Source organism: Ceratotherium simum, chromosome 10 (assembly GCF_057802395.1).
Source record: "Ceratotherium simum simum isolate JZ-2026a chromosome 10, ASM5780239v1, whole genome shotgun sequence".
Taxonomy (NCBI): Eukaryota; Metazoa; Chordata; class Mammalia; order Perissodactyla; family Rhinocerotidae; genus Ceratotherium; species Ceratotherium simum.
The window spans coordinates 4,563,943-4,581,535 of record NC_141909.1 but is presented as its reverse complement, the minus strand read 5'-3'; the positions used below and the strand labels follow the sequence as shown (position 1 = coordinate 4,581,535).

The following is a 17,593-nucleotide window of genomic DNA, read 5'->3' as shown; positions in this document are numbered from 1 at the left end:
GCACTTAGTGTTAGCCGGTCATGGTGCTGGACTCACCTAAATTTGTCACAGGGACATGGTTTGAATGGGGGATGCATGTACCTGGCCCCCTTCTGTTGCTGGGTTAGGCTGGGAAATACCAGGTCTGGATATGCCTTCTTCTATCGGGTGGGAGGACGTAGGTTGCCCTGCACCTCTATGATTCCTCCCTTCTATGGATCCTGAGCCAGTTCACCTTCCTCTTTCCACTCTTCAGAGTTGCTTGTTATTTCCAGGGTTTATTGTAATTAGCAAGGAGGACCAGAAAGAAACCAGCCTAAGTTGGTGTGTTTTAAAACAACTGCTTCTGTTCAGAAAAAATACTTATTTCTAAAAGCCTTGTAAAGTTTGATAAAGAGTGGTGAAAGGAAGTTAATTTATGGTTATTTTCACGTGAAACCCACATGCAGGGCAGAGGAGACATGAATATGCGTTTACATAACGGTTCCATTTTAAAGTATCTATTGCTATCTTTGGTTCTGCATGTTAAACATAACCAATTTTTTATGACTCATATGTTAAATGAACATCTAGATGTTTCTGTTCCACTTCCTAGAAGCTATACTGATTAAGGCAGAAAGAATTAGTGGCTATCAGAAATTTTATCCCTCAGGGAATCAGGTGAAGATACTGATCCTTTTCCCAGAAATGCACAGACACAAAAAGTATGCCTATAGTTTCAGAGGTCGAGAGGTCTCTGTGAAAATAAGGAATAGACCTTTCAGGGGTCCATAAGAAAACCTGCTCTGCAGAAATGGAAACTTTTACCCAAGAAACTACATTTTTAAAGTGCCTATAATTGAGCTTTATTATATTTTAAGTGTTAAAAGACAAGATCAGAGTCAGAAAAAATTTGTGTCACAGAAAGAGACATGTTTTATATAACCATGACAAAAGATTAATGAATATGTTAAACTAATAAAACAGGTTGGCTATGTGGTAAAAAGATTTGCAATTGGTTTTAGTAAAGAAAGTCGATTTTTTAAAACCTTAATTTACACAGTTACATTTAACAATAAAAAAATGATTAATGATTAACATATATGCCAAGCATGATGCCTGCCAAGCCTTGGTGACATAAGGAGCACAGGCCCAATACAATAGCCTCTTCCTTCATAAAGCTTCCTAGAGATTCCCATCACACAAAATTCATCAAGTAGAGGAATCACTGGTTAATAAGGCAGAGAGAACTGGTGGATATCAGTACTCTCACCCCATTACGTGTCACATTAGAAAAATTTCTCAAACTTCGGGTTTTCTAAATCTTAACGTTTTCAGCCTAGAAGAACATAGTCATGAACTTATATGGAAATATGATTCAACAGCTGCACTTACTTCACAAGATACAGAGTAATTGAGATGGATGTTTTTATTATTACTTTTGCAGTATACTAGCTACATTTCCAACACTCATCACTTATTAATGATAAGTAACTTACACACTTTCCAATTGCTTCATTTTTTTCAAAACCAGCTGCAAAATATTTGACCCCAACTTTTGAAAACAATATTTCTCTTTTTTTTAGGTTCCCTATTCTTTCTTCTATTTCCCAGATACTCCCCCCATACGAACACATCTATATTTCATTCTGCCCCACTAAGCGATGAAGCCAGCTTTGTTCTGAGGACCCCATGGCTTCCTCCTCACTGGGTCTGAGCACCAGCTCTGCCCCTCGCTGGCGGTGTGAACATAACAAGCCTCACTAATTCTTCTGCCATAGAGTTTGGCCCCCAGGGTCTTCAATCAATGAGAACCATAAACTGCTGTTAAAAGGGAGATTTTTACACAGCTTGGAAGATGGTTGAGAATGATGAAGGCGAATGGGTCAGAGAGGTGAACGTCAACGTGCATGTGTCCTGGTCAATTGATCCATTTGCTAGATTTGTACAAACAGATGTCCAACAGAAAATTTTCCAGACATGGCCATTTATACTGTGCCAATGAGGCCGATTTTAAAAACCATCTCAACTTTATCCTCTGCTTCTCAGAAAATGACTAGCCATTAATTCAGTATTTTCTAAATCCTTATACATTTTACTACCAAGGATAGGGTCTGAAGATAGTGTGCCTTTTCTATTTTGCTCCATTAAACCTACTTGAACGGGGTCTCCACCAGAACATAAGCTCCAGACAGCAGAAACTTTATTTGCATTGCCCACCCTGCTCTCCCCGTGTCCAGCAGAGTAACTGAAGGAAGTGAATGGACAAATCCATCAACCAAGAGCTAGAAGAAAAGCTTTAATACTGAGAGCTACAGTGAGGGTTTTCTCTTAGAATATTTGACATCAAAACCAAAATATTCTTCCCCAATTCAGACTAAAAAAATTACTAAGAGATTTATGTTAATAGAAAATTTTAAGTAAATTGTATCTTGATTATTTTGTCAAGAAAATACCCATATGATATCTAGAATTATTTTTAAAAACTGTTCACCCTTAAAAATACTATTGACTATTCATTTTGGAAAAGATATTTTAGAAACAGGCTTTATTTGAATATAAATTTATATGCATGGGAGATTTATAACTAAAGAAATTTACTGTAAATAAACGTATTTCATTTCAGAATAAAAAGCTTTAGAAATTCTAACATTTTAGACAGACTAATGGCATTCTCAGAGACATTCATAGAAATTTCACTTTCTTATAAATATCTTACAAATATAAATACCTTTATGGAGAAGATAGTTCATCATTTGTGACATTATTTATTATCGACATTTATACTGGGGTGGCATATATATTTTAAAACTTCCTTTTACAAATATATTAACTTTTCCTGTGAGAAAAAAGAATTGCTTGTTCTTGTCTAAAACTGGGAACTGAATAAGTTATGTGAGCAATAAATCTTTTGATTTTGCAATTCTTTCACGAGTTGTACAAAAAATAAAATTTGATGAGTTGGACATAAAGTAAAATTTGATTCTAGCCTTGTACATATTTTTAGTGTTATAATAGGATTGGCAATACTACAACAAAAGATGAGAAAATAATCGTACAAATGCTAAAACCTAAATACTTTTCCCTCAGAAATGTTTTGTATCACACATCCTGCATATTTTGATGTTCAGAGGAGTTGTTTGTATTCTCAAATGCATTTTTACCAAAGTACATAAGAATTGAGACATACTCAGAGTTTTTTTTCCTTCAAATATTTCTTCTTTGCTTTAGAAAAAAATCAATGCACTCTCTGGTTTTCCTCCTACCCCTCTGAGCATACAATATTGATGAACTCAGTGCTCTATCCTCGGTTCCGTGTCTGCTCGATGTTTGCATGTCTTTAGGGAATCTTCACACCTGCATCTTCAAATACTCTACATGCTCACGGCTCCCAAGCCTTCTCTCGTTTCTCTCCACGTCCCAGACCCACGAGGATCACTCCCAGTGGGTAACCTCTATCAGCCTGCACAAAGGGAATTATCATCTTCTTTTCCCCATCCCCAATTTGTTATTTCTTCTCTGTTTTATCATTTACTCATCACCAAATTGGGCATTATCCTTTTTTCTACCTCTCTCCCTTCTTTCATGACTAATAAACCACCGAGCTCACAAGCTTCTACTTAGTAAATGGTTTTAAGCTATTTGAGCTATAAGAGTGACAGACTCAGTTAATCTGTGTGTCCTCACTGTCTCTACCCTCGTCCAGTGCATCAGCATGTCTACATTGGGATTAACCCATCAGCCTCCTGACAGATCTCCCTGCCCCTCCCCCACTCCATTCTCAGCTATGCGGCTACGGTAATCTTTCCAGATGCAAACCTAATAAACTGTTTCAACATAACATTCTTTCCAGTGCTATCAGTATGAAATACCCACTCCATAACTCAGTTTATGAGCCCCACACGCCTGGGCTTCTGCTTAATTCTCCAGTTTTATTTCTCCTGCCTCCCCCCACCAGCTTGGAGGATATATCTATACTGAACTTCTTGCAATTTCTGGAATATACCACCATGTACATCCTTTTCATATTCTTTGTTGTTCCTGAAATTGGTAAGTGGTTAAATCTCACTTACCTTGCAGGACTGCACTGAGATGTCGCTCGGATTTGGGTCAGATGGCTCCCTTCACCCACCATATGTAACACCCTGTGTCTCCCGCATCATGTCACTTATCACACGTGTTGGAATTGTCTCTTCGTTTGTCCGTATCACCCTCTAGTCTGTGAGAACCGAGGGCAGGTATGACGTCTACTTCTTTATCAGTACAGGCCTTGACACAGAGTACTCAGTTACCATTTATTTTTTTTTATTTTATTTTTTGCTGAGGAAGATTCGCCCTGAGCTAACGTCTGTGCCCATCTTCCTCTATTTTGTATGTGAGTCACCACCACAACATGGCTGATGAGTGGTATAGGTCCGTGCCTGGGATCCGAACCTGTGAACCTGGTCTGCAGAAGCGGAGTGTGCCAAACTTAACCACTATGCCACAAGGCTGGCCCCTCAGTTACCAGTTATTCACCAGAGAGTCAAGGAACGTCCTAGTTTAGCAGACGCTTGTCTTTCTTATAAATGTGTGAAGAGTGGGTGAGTGAGCAGACACCTTGAGACTGGTTGGTCTGTGGGAGAAGTCCTCATGGAGATATCCAGGAGATACTTGGGCACGTGCAAGGTATTGGGTAGGGCTGGACATGGAGATCTGTGATAGATTACTCTAAGAAATCGTGCACAATGGAAAGGGAGTTCAACCAAGGGCAAAGTACGGTGAGTAACACCATGTTTAATAGTACAAAACATGTTCCATTAGAGGAGTCTGAGGAGGAATGGACGTAGGAGAACGAGGCTGCTGCAGGGAAGTAAAGGAGGCATATTTCCAGAAGGAAACAGGACAATTGTGCAGAGTACTGGTGGGATTAGAAAGTATGTATTTTGAGGGATGAAGGCAGAACTATTTGTTTAATGAGAAATCACAGTTGAATCACAAATAGAGTTAATATTAACAATGTCTTAGACGTTTTTATATTTTAGATCTGAAATCCTTCAGGCGGTTCTGAGTTAGAGACATTTACTCATTGCAATGTAGAGTGTGTACCAATGAGCACAGGATATACAAATTCTGAATTCCCACAGACCTTGAACGTTATAATTTCCCTTTATTAACTTAAGTGAAAGAGTCTCTTTCAGTTTCTGAACCAGAAATTCAACTATTTCCAAAAAGTCATAGCTATTTTTTAACTTTTTAAAGAGGTAATTTAAATGACCACCAAGGAATTAATTTTGTTAAATTTAACCAAACCGAAATAAAACTATTCGAAGAATGAGTAAAGTCTATATCCAGTAACTTGTGTAAATTTAGATTTCAGCTTAAAGACATTTTCTGTTAGCCATCTAGGGTCTCCTTTTACGCACACACACACACACACACGCACAGAATGTCAGTCACTGTAACCTCTGATAGGTGTGGTGATTATAAAGTTCTTTTAATAGTGGAGATGAATCCCTGTTGGGCTACACACTCTTACCTATTTGCATTTGATTTACCTAATTTACCTAAAGATCTTTTGTGATGTTAAAATAAATGTTCTAGAGTCCAGTAATTGAAATGAGCACTGGCCTGCTTAGTTTAGCTCTGTGATGTGCTTCACTGATTTCCAATTGGAAATGCATGGGAAATACTGACTTTACAAAAAGAAAGGAATTCCCCAAGTGAGAGAAGCTTCCTCATTCTGCACACGAATGTTTATTTTTATAGGCTTGAAATAAAATATAATTACTTTTATTGCTAAATGTTTTCACGTAGGAAACATTTTGCTTTTATGACCTAATGCTTTCTGCAGTTACAGTTGAAGCTGTGGAGAGCGGTGTTTGTTGAGTGATTGCACAGGTTTCTCTCTGGAGTTCTGTAAAGAGTGAATTGAATTTAGAAATGCAAAGGACTCTCTGATAGTCTGACATTTTTGCAAAGATATAACAGCTTTTAGGTTTACTGCTGTTCTTTCAAATTTGTGAAAAACAAAGGCAATCTTACCTAATTTTTGGTTTTCCTTTTTTTCTTTTCTTTCTGCTTTTCTCCTTTCTTTTCTCCTTCTTTTCCTTCCTTTATCCCTCCCTCTTGCTCTCCATTTTTATTTTCCTGCTTCCTTTCCTTCCTCTGTTCCTTTCTTCCTTCTCTATGATTTAAAAGCAAGCAAATCTCTCAGATCTTTAATATAACACAAAACTCACTCTTGTACCTATTTTAATGTCCTGGGAACCTGCTCTATATATTTCATCTTTCAGATTTCAAGAGAACTTCTCTTTCTTTAGTAAACTGTATATATTTGGAAATAAAAATAAACTTCTGAATATAAGCACTCTCCTGTAACATGATTTAAGTGTTACTGAAATAATTTGTATTCTGTAAAACCAAACACTGATTTTGAACGGGCTTGTAGGAAAGCTAGCAATGGGGCAGACTATTTAAAAGCTAATTAATTTTATAATGAGAACACTAACAAGAGCAATAATTGATGGGTGGGGAGATACGTTGGAATTCCTGGACATGAAGCTCCGCATGGGTGGAGAATGCCACAGCACATGTTACAAAAGCAAAAACCCACAGATTGGAAAAGCCAGTCCCATTCTAATCAATGTGATACACCAAGAAATGGAAATGAAAGACAAAGTTAGTTAGAACAGAAGAAAGGAGAATAAAATTTCCAAAGGAATCTCCCCAAAATTAAAAAGCTAGAAACATTCATTGAATTTATCAAGGTTGTTTCCAGTAGCATTAAAAACATAAAATATACAGGAATATATTTAACAAAAGATGTATAAGATTTCTACACTGAAAACTATAAAACACTGTGGTGAGAAATTAAAGAAGACCTAATTAAATGGAGAGGTAAGTCGTATTCATGTGTTGAAACAGTGAATATTATGAGGATATCTGTGGAAGGCAGAATAGCAACCCCCAAAGATGTCCACACCCTAATCCTCAGAACCTGTCAATATGTTACGTGACAAGGGAGAGAACTTTGCAGTTGTGATTAGCTAAGGATCTTAAGATGGGAAAATTTCCCTGGATTACCAAGATGGTTCCAGTGTAATCACATGGGTCCTTAAAAGCAGAGAACCATTCATGGCTGAGGGTCAGAGGGAGATGAGACTATGGAAAAAATGGTCAGAGATACAACACCGCTGGTTTGAAGATGAAAGAAGGAGCTGCAAGCCAAGACAAGAAGCTGGAAAAGGCAAGAAATAAATTTGCTCCTACAGCCAGAGGGAACATAGTGCTGCCAACACCCTGATTTTAACCCAGTGAGACCTGTGTCAGACATCTGAGCTACAGACTTTTAAGATGATAAATTTTTATTGTTTAAACCACCAAGTGTGTGGTCATTTGCTAAGGAAGCCATATAAAACTATCACAGTATCTATTTACTTAAAGAAATCCTAATCAAAATCCTACAGGGTTTCTTACAGAAATTGAAAAGTTCATCCTAAAATTTATACGGAAATGCAAAATATCTAAGAGAGACAAAATTATCTTTAAAAGGAACAAGAAAATTAGAGACTTTTTCAAGACTTACTGTCTTTTATATGTACTAAGTAGATACATCCAGAAGAAACTCTTGCATGTGTGCACTGAGATATAAACTAGAATATTTATAGCAACATTATTTATAAAAACAAATAAATGACTGCATATGGCTTTCACTGAGAGAAGGTGAATAAATTGTGATATATTTGTACAATGCAATTCTGTGCAGCCAAGAAAATGAATGAAACTTGGTTAAACCCCTCACCTCTGAGGATGCCCAAAATTGCAATGTTAAGCCATGAATGCAAAGCACAGAAAACTATATACACTAGGATTTCATTTTTCTAAATGTCATCAACAGATGAAACTAAGCAATATGTTGTTTAGGGATTCTTCCACATGTAAGGTCTAAGCACATAAAGAAAACATAGTAATGGTGAGCCCAAAACTCATGATGGTGGTCACCTCTTTGAAATAGGAAGAAGGATAATTTTGGAGTAGAACACACAAAGATGCAGGGAATGACATTTTAAAAAGTTGAGTGCAGTGGAATTTATTTCATTACTTGCTCAACGGTACATATACATTATATATAGTCTTTATAAGTATGATATATTTTATAATAAAATATTAAAAATATATTAGTCTTTCATCAAATTGCTTCATTCCTACAACATGAGATTAAGTTTTTCTAATTCTCCAATGTGACTTTAGGTTCATATTGTCCACAGTGCTGGAATGAATGGACGATATCCATAAGTGTTCATGAATTGCTAAATTAAAACAAAACAAAACACACTATAACATATAATTCCTCCCATAAGATACCCTAAAATAAACCTGGAAAGTGTTAAGTGAAACTTTTCAAATCCTCAGTAATTTCTCCCTCATTTGAGAAGTAATTTTTGTTTTGAATACATTACTTGCTGAGATAGTTTGCATGTCTGTCATTTTTTAAGTAGGACCTGGAAATGAGCAGAGTAAAAAGCCTTTAGCCTGCTAGGTTCTGCTAAGGCGTTCTCACTCCACCAGACCGGAAGTGCCCCTTGAGGCAACGACTGTTTGTTATTTACTGATGAGCCTTCAGTACTCAGCACCGTGTCTTCTATGTCAATTATCTTTAATGTTTCAGACAAACCTGGTGAAACTTCTTTTGATGCATCAGGCGAATCCAAACCTTCTGAACTGCAATGAAGAGAAGGCCTCAGGTGGGTTATGCACGGTTCCTGTTCCCTTCCCCTGGTGTATAAGGCGTTCATCGTGAGCATAGCTAGGAAATGGGAGTCGGCCTCTCCTGAGAAGCCCTGTGAACACCACCGCAGTTCAAGCACGATTCACAGACTCCTATGCACCGCTCCGTGACAAGAGGGTGTTAGAGAGCAGTTAAGTGGATAGGGTCCCTTTGTACTTCAGTGCGATTGGTTTTTCCAGTTTTAAACTTCCAGGGCAATGATTCCTGCAGTGTCACTTACTTGAAAATATATTTTTGCTGTTATTTAGCTAGTTTCTCATCATACCAAATACATGCTTGTTCATTAGGATATTTTTAAACAATAATAGTATTTTTTCTGCACAGATATTTAAACTGCAAGAAATAGAGTCTAATATTCTCAAGCTAATTTAAAACTTTAAAAATCTTAGTTACTTTTTTTTAACAGATATCTTTTGGAAAATTTCTAGAGTTCTTTTTACCACTGTTCTTTTATATATTCATATAGTTATTTTAAAAATGGGTGCCACATTCATTTTTTAGCTTTTAAATTTGACAACAAAGTTACTACTTGTGTTATTTTTGGTGTATTAAAAATAAAAGAATTCTAAATAACAAAGAGAAAAGTCTAACATAAGTAAAAAAATAACAGTTTTGAAGGCAGTAATTGATCTGAATAACTTAATTCTACTTATTCTGCTTGTTGCCATGCCTCTACTAACCTACAAGCACTTTACACCCGAGATCTCTTATGTGATGCACTTATAGGAGTATGATTACCTGGTAAACCTCCAGTTTAAGACAGGATGAGGGATTTCCAACAGAAGATTACAAATAAAACTATAAGATAGCTTAATAGTCTCAAACTTTAGAATCAGGCTAATGTTAACATTATCTACAAAATTATGCCTAATGAAAGAGTAAATAGAAATTTATAGATTTTTTCCATCTTTTTTCAAAAATGTTTTTATTGAGAAATACAAGTCACATCCTCTAGTTCCAACAGGAGATCACATTTTTCAGGTTCATATCCCTGGCTTCTTTCCCAGAGAAGGGAAGACATGATTGACTCTTGACTGCATGGACTCCCGGGTTTCACCTTTTAGATTTAGTGTCAACTGTGCCAAAATTGACATCCAAGGCAATAGACAATTGACAATCCTAGAGCCCCAGTGAATGACTAAACTGCTGGTCTAGACTCAGCCCTGGTCACCTCGGACCTTTTTGTCCATGTTCGTCATGCAAAGTCTACCATCATATAATCCCTTTTCTGTGCCATGTTGGCATGAGAGACAGTGATGGGACCATATTAGACTCTCAGTAAACATTTGCTGATTGAATGAAAATACTTTTCTCACACACAAGGCACAAAGAGCTGTAGTGCAGTGAGAGGTTTCAAGTAAATGCAAGCTATACCAACATCCCATCCAACAGCCAGAAGAATGAATCAGACAAAAACAATAGTGCAGAGAACAGTGAACTAGGTACCCATATTATGACTGAGCAAATGAAAATCATCATCAATAATATATTATATTCTTGTTATTTTGTGTTTCTTGAATTTGGAATGGACATAGAACAAAATTGGGGGGATAAAAGCAGTTTGAGGTGTAGCTGTTAGGTGGGACAGAAATGATCTTCCAAGGTGAGGAAACTGAGCTGTCTCCTGCTCATTATGCGGATATATTTAATCGAAGGCAAATGATGATGCAATCATGGCATAAATATCTGCCGTGGTAGCTGAATTACCTCATCCAGCCTGTAAAGCCACATAATTCAAATTTATAGACACAGGTGGTCATGCAGTTTAGTCACGAGGATTAAAAAGGAGCAGTTGCCTCCATTAGGTTCTTAATTGTTATTAATGTGAATTTTTCTTTAGGATTTATCGATTTTCAGGTTCACTGTTAGTAATTTGTAAATTTGATTAATGCATATCTATATTCCTGCCCAAATATGCTCAGATGTCGATGTTAATGTGCAATTTGTAAGTTGACGTAATTATTTATATTTTAGATTGACAAAAACAGATCATGGAGAGAGGCTAGATCCACTGTTTTAATGGCACAACTGAGTATTTATTTGTCTATCTACCCATTTAGTAGACTGTTTATAGGATCCTCTGACATGTTTTTTAAGAGCCCAGTCATTGGGAAGGCGTGACTGTTGCCATCATTTTGATTCATGTTCACCAAGACGAAGGAAGAGTTTCCCTGAGAATAAAATGACACTAACTTCTCTCAAGCTTAGCCTCTCAATGATTTTACGTTTCACACATCACCACTCAGTGAATATTATTTTTATATTTTTTCATTTCATTTGTAATTAAATATGTCACTGATGTAAAACAAGATAGTGTTTTAAAATGGCAGTACTGCAATTTTATTCATACCATAAACTTTTAATGTTTTTCATTTTGTTTCATGTGTTGATAAATTTTATAATTTTAAGCATCTCAGAATTATTGAAAGTAAATATTTTCTGTGCTATCCTCACCCACTTTTTCTGATTTTCTTATTCTTTCTTGTAGATATCGCTGCATCTGCGTATATCCAGGAAATGCTGCTGAAAGCCGAAATTGCCTGGGAGGAAAAAATGAAGGAGCCTTTATCTGTTCCTACCTTAGCACAAGAGGAGCCATATGAAGAGATCATTCATGATCTCCCAGCACTTTCCACTAAGCTGTAAGTGCCTTCTTTCTAGAATGATAGAGTCACAGACCTTGTTCATTGAAGAGATAATTATTCTTCTTTGTCATCCGCGCTAGTCACCAGTCATTTTATAATTAGTATTGTCTGTCTCTCAACTAAAAGTTAGAAAATTGAAGCTGTATATCAACATATGTACCAAAAAATAGTTGTTTACAATAATGAGTTTAGCAAACTTTTATGAAAACCCTCTGATTTTTTCAAACATTACTATTTCAATTATTAGATCAATTTGTCACCATGAGACCAAAGAAAATATTTTAAACACACTCCACATCTTTAGCTAAACTGATATGTAAGGTTTCCAATGACTGTCATAATAGCTAAATTTCCTAAAGTAGCAAATACAAATATTCATTTGTTTTTCTCTAAAGTGTAAAACTAATGATTTCTTGTTGTCTAAAATGTCTCCTAAATACTGACACCTGCTATAACGAGGATGAACCTTGAAAACATTATGCTAAGTGAATTAAGCCACACACAAAAGGTCACGTGTTGTATGATTCAGTTTGTATGAAATGTCCAGAACCAGCAAATCTATAGAAGCACAAAGTATATTAGTGGTTGCCAGGAGTGGGGAGAGGGAGGAATGGGAAGTGACTCTTAATGGATATGGGCTTTCTTTTTGGCCATGATGCAAATGTTCTGGAAGTAGATGTGATGGTTACACAAATTTGTGAATATGCTAAAAAGCAATGTTGACTATGTGGATTATATCTCAATAAAATAAATAAATATATAAAGAAAAAATATTTCAAGTTGAAAATAAAATCTGCTACATAAAAGCCATGGGAACTTGAGGAAATTACTTTCTTTCTCTGAACCTGTTTCTTGTTTGGCAATGAAGATTATGTTTAATATTGGAATATTTGAGGGTGCCCTGAATAAATAGCACTATCTGGGTTCTGGACAGTCTGAGAAATAATCAAACAGCGAAGATGGAGGCCAATTACATCAAATCAGTGGTAGAGGATACATCAGGGGACGTAACTGAATGTGACAGCTGAAAGGGTTTATACATATTTCCCATTATGAAGCAGTTTTACCAACTAGTTCCAAGGCACCTGTAAACCAGATCAGGTCTCCCAAATGAGGGGCATCCCAGACAAGGCTCACAAAAGGTAGGAAGAGGAAAAATAGTGCTCTGTGCAGGTAGGCTCGCTCCAAGAAAAAGGAGATAGAAGCTAAGGAGACACTTTCCCCAGATTCATCCATCAGAGAATTCTGTCCAATTCACAGGTGTAGAGAGGCCCAGAATTAGCATAACTCGATTTCCCTTCCTGGGAAGTAGAAAAGATATTTCCAGTGAACGTATCACAAGGCTGTTGCGATAGTAAGTGAGCTCAAAGGGGAAAAAATCTTATTTCAGAGCCTGTCCCCTCACAGGCATTCAAAAACACTTTTAATTTAAAACTACTCTAGATAATTCAGAGGCTAAAGTTGTGCATAAATGCATTGACCTCTACTTAATAACTAAAATGTGTTCATTATTGCATTTGATTTTTTAACTGTGTTGTAAAGGAGCTTGATTTTTATGTAAGATGCTATGCTAAGAATTTCATGGATTATCTTATTCCGTCTTCAAAGCCCTATGAAAGGTCTCTTATTTTCCTAAGATCTCAGAGCTGGGCAATGACAGATCAAGATTTATAGCCCTGCGATCAGACCCAGATTATTCTCACCTATGCCGCATTATCCCTCTCATGTTTTCACAAGTGGGAAAAAATGGTATCACATTGATATGGGAGAAAAAGGAAGAAAGCCATAGAAACAAAAGTTGGAGTCGAGTCAGGAAGTGGTTAAATGCTAAGATACATTCCATGTGACCTGAAATTAATGATGAGAATGTTGTGACCTTGCTCTTTATGTGACTATACTGCTGGCCTCACTGGAACAAGAGGAGTAATACAAATATTTGCTATGGAAGAATTTTACCTTCCAAGTGTAGATATTAAAGTCAGTACTCAATATATTCCTTCTTACTTTTAGGATTATCTTCTGGGCTTCCAAGTAGAGATGTTAACATGTAAGCAGAATTAGCGTTTGAGTTAAAACAAAATTCTTTCATAATAAGTTATTTGGGATAAATATTAACTTCTCTATGTATCCATAGTTTCGTTTTTGTTTTCTGCTTTATTTAAAAAATAAAACACCGGCTGGCCCAGTAGCATAGTGGTTGAGTTCATGCACTCCACTTCAGTGGCCTGGGGTTCTCAGGTTCGGATCCCGGGTGCAGACCTACACACTGCTCATCAAGCCAAGCTGTGGCGGCATCCCACATACAAAATGGAGGAGGACTGGCACAAATGTTAGCTCAGTGACAATCTTCCTCAAGCAAAAAGAGGAAGATTGGCAAGAGATGTTAGCTCGGAGACAATCTTCCTCACACACACAAAAAAATAATAATAAAATAAAACAAAAACAACTAATTTACCTGAAAAAGTACTTTTTACTTTTTTTGATATTGCTGACAGGTTTTAAACAGATGAATCAATGACTTATTTGTTCTACAAGATGAAATATAATTATTTTAATTACATTTTTCCCTTGTTGACTCTGAGTAAAGCTTTGAAACTTTGCAATAAGTTTTATGTTGAATTTTGACCTGCTTTTCATTGTAGTCTACTGTTATCTTTCCTCAGAGATAGAATTGAAAATTAAATCAAAGAACAACTCAATCATAATAATAGGCTTTTTTTTAACTCTTTGAAAAAAATGACTAGTAGACTTGGCTTGCTTAACAACTAAATACATTTGTAAATTTTCTCTTATACTTCATGATTTTGATGCATTTTGTCTGGTTATTTTCATTGTCTTTATAGTATTATAAATAAATATGAACCAGGAGCAAATAGACATGATGAAATAACTAAGTAATGTTTTAATGCAGAAAAGTATACTTTTTATAATCTACTCTTTCAAACCTTGTTTTAGTATCAGAAGGAAAAATATAGACACTTGAGGACTTGTTTATAAACAAAATCACAAGCACAAAGCTTTCTCTAAAGCTAATCAATGTGCGTATTGTTGAGGAAAAAATAGGGCTTGTTGATTTTAGTGTATTTAATATCACAATGATCATTGACTTGGACAACAAATTTACTGAAACATTTTGGGACATTTTCAACATGCCGTTCTTGTGATAGAGAACATATATGAAGTGAATCAGAGAATTGATATAATGCACAAGAAAAATAAATGTATTTCTTTTAAAAATCTCTTACATCATTTACAAAGCAGCATTTCTTCACAAACCAGTTGTTTGGGAGTCAGTGGTTTAGACCTGGTGTTTGGGGAGGGTGGGTCTTCTGTCTCTCTCCTCTCCTTGACATTGCTGCAGTTTTCTGCAAATTCTTCCTTTCAATCTGTTTCCTTCCTTAAAATGAATAAATGCTGCTGTTGTGTGAAAGTGCAAGTTTCACTGATTTAAACCAAGTGCATTCTTGAATGGTTTGATAACCTGAATTTTAAATATGAAGCCTGGTCTTCCAGCTGTTTCTAGAAGTCCCTCAGCTTTAGGGAGGTAAAGGAGAAATTAAAACAGAACAAAAAAAAATCTAGGAAAAAGGGGAAAGAGTGAGAACAGATTGAAATATTCGGTCAGCCTTCCTCTGCTCCAGTCAGGAGCAAGCATTCTGATGAAGCTTACTGCTCCTTTAATTTCATTATTTTGCCCAAGAAAGAATAGTGCATATTCATTGGTATGAGAAGCACATACCTCTTCTCTGTGTAATCTATTGTTTTTCTTCAATAAATCTTTCCTTTTCCACCTTTTATCTCTAGCCCTCATTTGGAAGACTTACCATGTAGTACTTCATCTGAATTATGCTTGCCCATCTTTCTTCACCAATTTTAATCCCAACATCCTATTTCTTTTCATTCTAAAGTTGATGTTTCTGTTACATTTTCCCAGAATATATTTAGCTAAAATATTAAGAAATAATTGAGTGGGTTCCCCTTTCTAATATCTCAGCAAACAAGTCAAATTTCTTTTCCATTATCAATTCATATTTATTGTTCTGTGAGCATGTTTTTTTTTTGTGAGGAAGATCGGCCCTGAGCTAACATCTGCTAATCCTCCTCTTTTTGCTGAGGAAGACTGGCCCTGGGCTAACATCCATGCCCATCTTCCTCCACTTTATATGGGACGCTGCCACAGCATGGCTTGACAAGTGGTGCGTCGGTGCGCGCCTGGGATCCGAACCGGTGCTGCAGCGGAGCACACGCACTTAACCGCTTGTGCCACCGGTCCCTGTTCTGTGAGCATTTTTTTGCAGTAAATCATGATTTAGCCAGCATGAAAATGTCACTTCTGCTGTGCCCCATTGTTAGTAGCAACTGCCTATCTTAGGTTAAACATTTAATCGATAGGAAATTCCTGTATTATTAGGTTATCCTATAGTCCATGTTTTCTAAGATATCTTCTATCCAATGAACATTATTAAGGTCTCTATTTGTTGCCTGACTTTCAAGTTCATGTCTCAAAATGAGCAGGTTATATTTAACTCCAAAGGTCTTTCTGGCTGTAATGTTCTCTATCTGTAAAGCTTTTAGGCTTCCTCTCTTCTTTAAATTTGCAACAACTATTGTCATACTTGACTGCTATTCCCCACTCTGCTCTTTCTCTCCTGCTGGCTGGGGGCCTCCTCCCTGTGCTGACTTTTCTGTCCTTACTTGTATCTCAGTGCCTCACTCACTGTTATTGCGGCTAATGAAACAGCCGCTGCTGAATATGCCCTCTGGGGTTTGAATGTGGAAATGCTCTCCTGGGGTTTGTAATCACTGAGAAGTTTTGATAGGTGCCAACTTTTGTCTCTAACATTCTATTTCATTGAGTCTTTGAGTTGGAATCCACAAAAATTCTGCATAATGCCTAAGTGGAGTAGAGTAGTTCATTAAACAACCCTGGGTTTTCATTTATTAATAATAACAACAATGATAACAAATGATAGTTTGGGAGCTATTACCAGACATCAGGATTTATGCAGAGTGGTTTATATGGAAAATTTCTTTTAATCCTCAAAACAACACCTGGAAGTACTTTCTATCCATTTTATACATCCTTTCTATCTCTCCATTTTATACATCCCTGTCTGAGTCTCAGAGCTTAAGTAACTTGACTCCTGTCACATGCACGTACTCAATATTATATTGTTTCAGTGAGAAAGGAGCTCATTTTTTTATTTGTAATTCTAAAACTTCTAATTTGGCTTTAAAGAGGAAATTGCTGATCTGAGTTTCCCCATGATGGTCAGTCAGCTTTAGGTGTGGAACAATTTAGAAGGAGTGTTCAATGTGACAGCTTGAGAAGACAGTCTGTAATCAGGAAGAAGTTCCCTCCACAGAAATGATGAACATGAAGGTTACTTGCAATACAATCTGCTGCCCATCGATCTGTGTTTCACCTAGAGCTGCAAGTCAAGACAGACCAACATGGGACCGTATTTTCCATCCATCTGTGAAGTTATCCATCAAACTCTTTGACCTTGCTCACTCTGAGTGTCCAAAACAACTCCCTGAGATTACCTGTGTGGCCATGTGGTGTGGTCATTATGGACAGAGACCCCAGAGCTACACACCTTGGTTCAGATGCTGGCTTTGCACTTACTGGCTCTGTGACTTGGACAATTTCTTCCACCTCTTTGTGACATTTTTCCTCTGACATTGTTCCTCAAGTGTAAAATGTAGGTGTTGTCTAATAAAGAATTTGGCCATGCCTTTATCCCTTCTTGCTGGGAGGGAAACTCTAAATCCTTGGAATTCCCCTGATAGAGATATCTTTGTCTGTCAAGAGCCTCTTGGATGCACTTGAGCTTATGCGAAGGTGACTCAGGTCTGGGGCTGGTCACACCAGAAGAACTAACCATGTGATTAAAGGACTGGGGTTTTGAGCCAGCCTGACCTCCAGGGAGGGGAAGAGGACTGGAGATTGAGCTCAAATACATGGCCAATGAGTGAGTCAATCATGCTTACGTAGCGAAATCTCAATGAAAATTCTGGACAAGCTTGATGGAGCTTCCTGGTTGGAGAACTCATCAATATTCTGGGAGGGTGACATGCCCTGACTCCGTGGGGAGAGGGCACAGAAGCTCTGTGTTCAGAACCCCCCCGAGACCTCGCCCTGTGTGTCTATTTGTTTGGCTGGTCCTGATTTGTACCCTTTATCATAAAGCTGTAATAGTAAGTAGAATGCTTTCCT

The 17,593-nt window shown here is 37.0% G+C and overlaps 1 protein-coding gene across 2 annotated transcripts in view; it reads left to right on the top strand.

The window, feature by feature from the left end:
* Positions 1-17,593, top strand: part of MYO16 (myosin XVI) — a 550,785-nt gene that overhangs the window by 196,705 nt on the left and 336,487 nt on the right. For both annotated transcript variants that reach the window (XM_087435860.1, XM_087435859.1), the window contains exons 8-9: positions 8,609-8,684; positions 11,217-11,370. In XM_087435860.1, the coding sequence (XP_087291986.1) occupies positions 8,609-8,684; positions 11,217-11,370 (230 nt within the window). The remainder of the gene's footprint in view (positions 1-8,608; positions 8,685-11,216; positions 11,371-17,593) is intronic.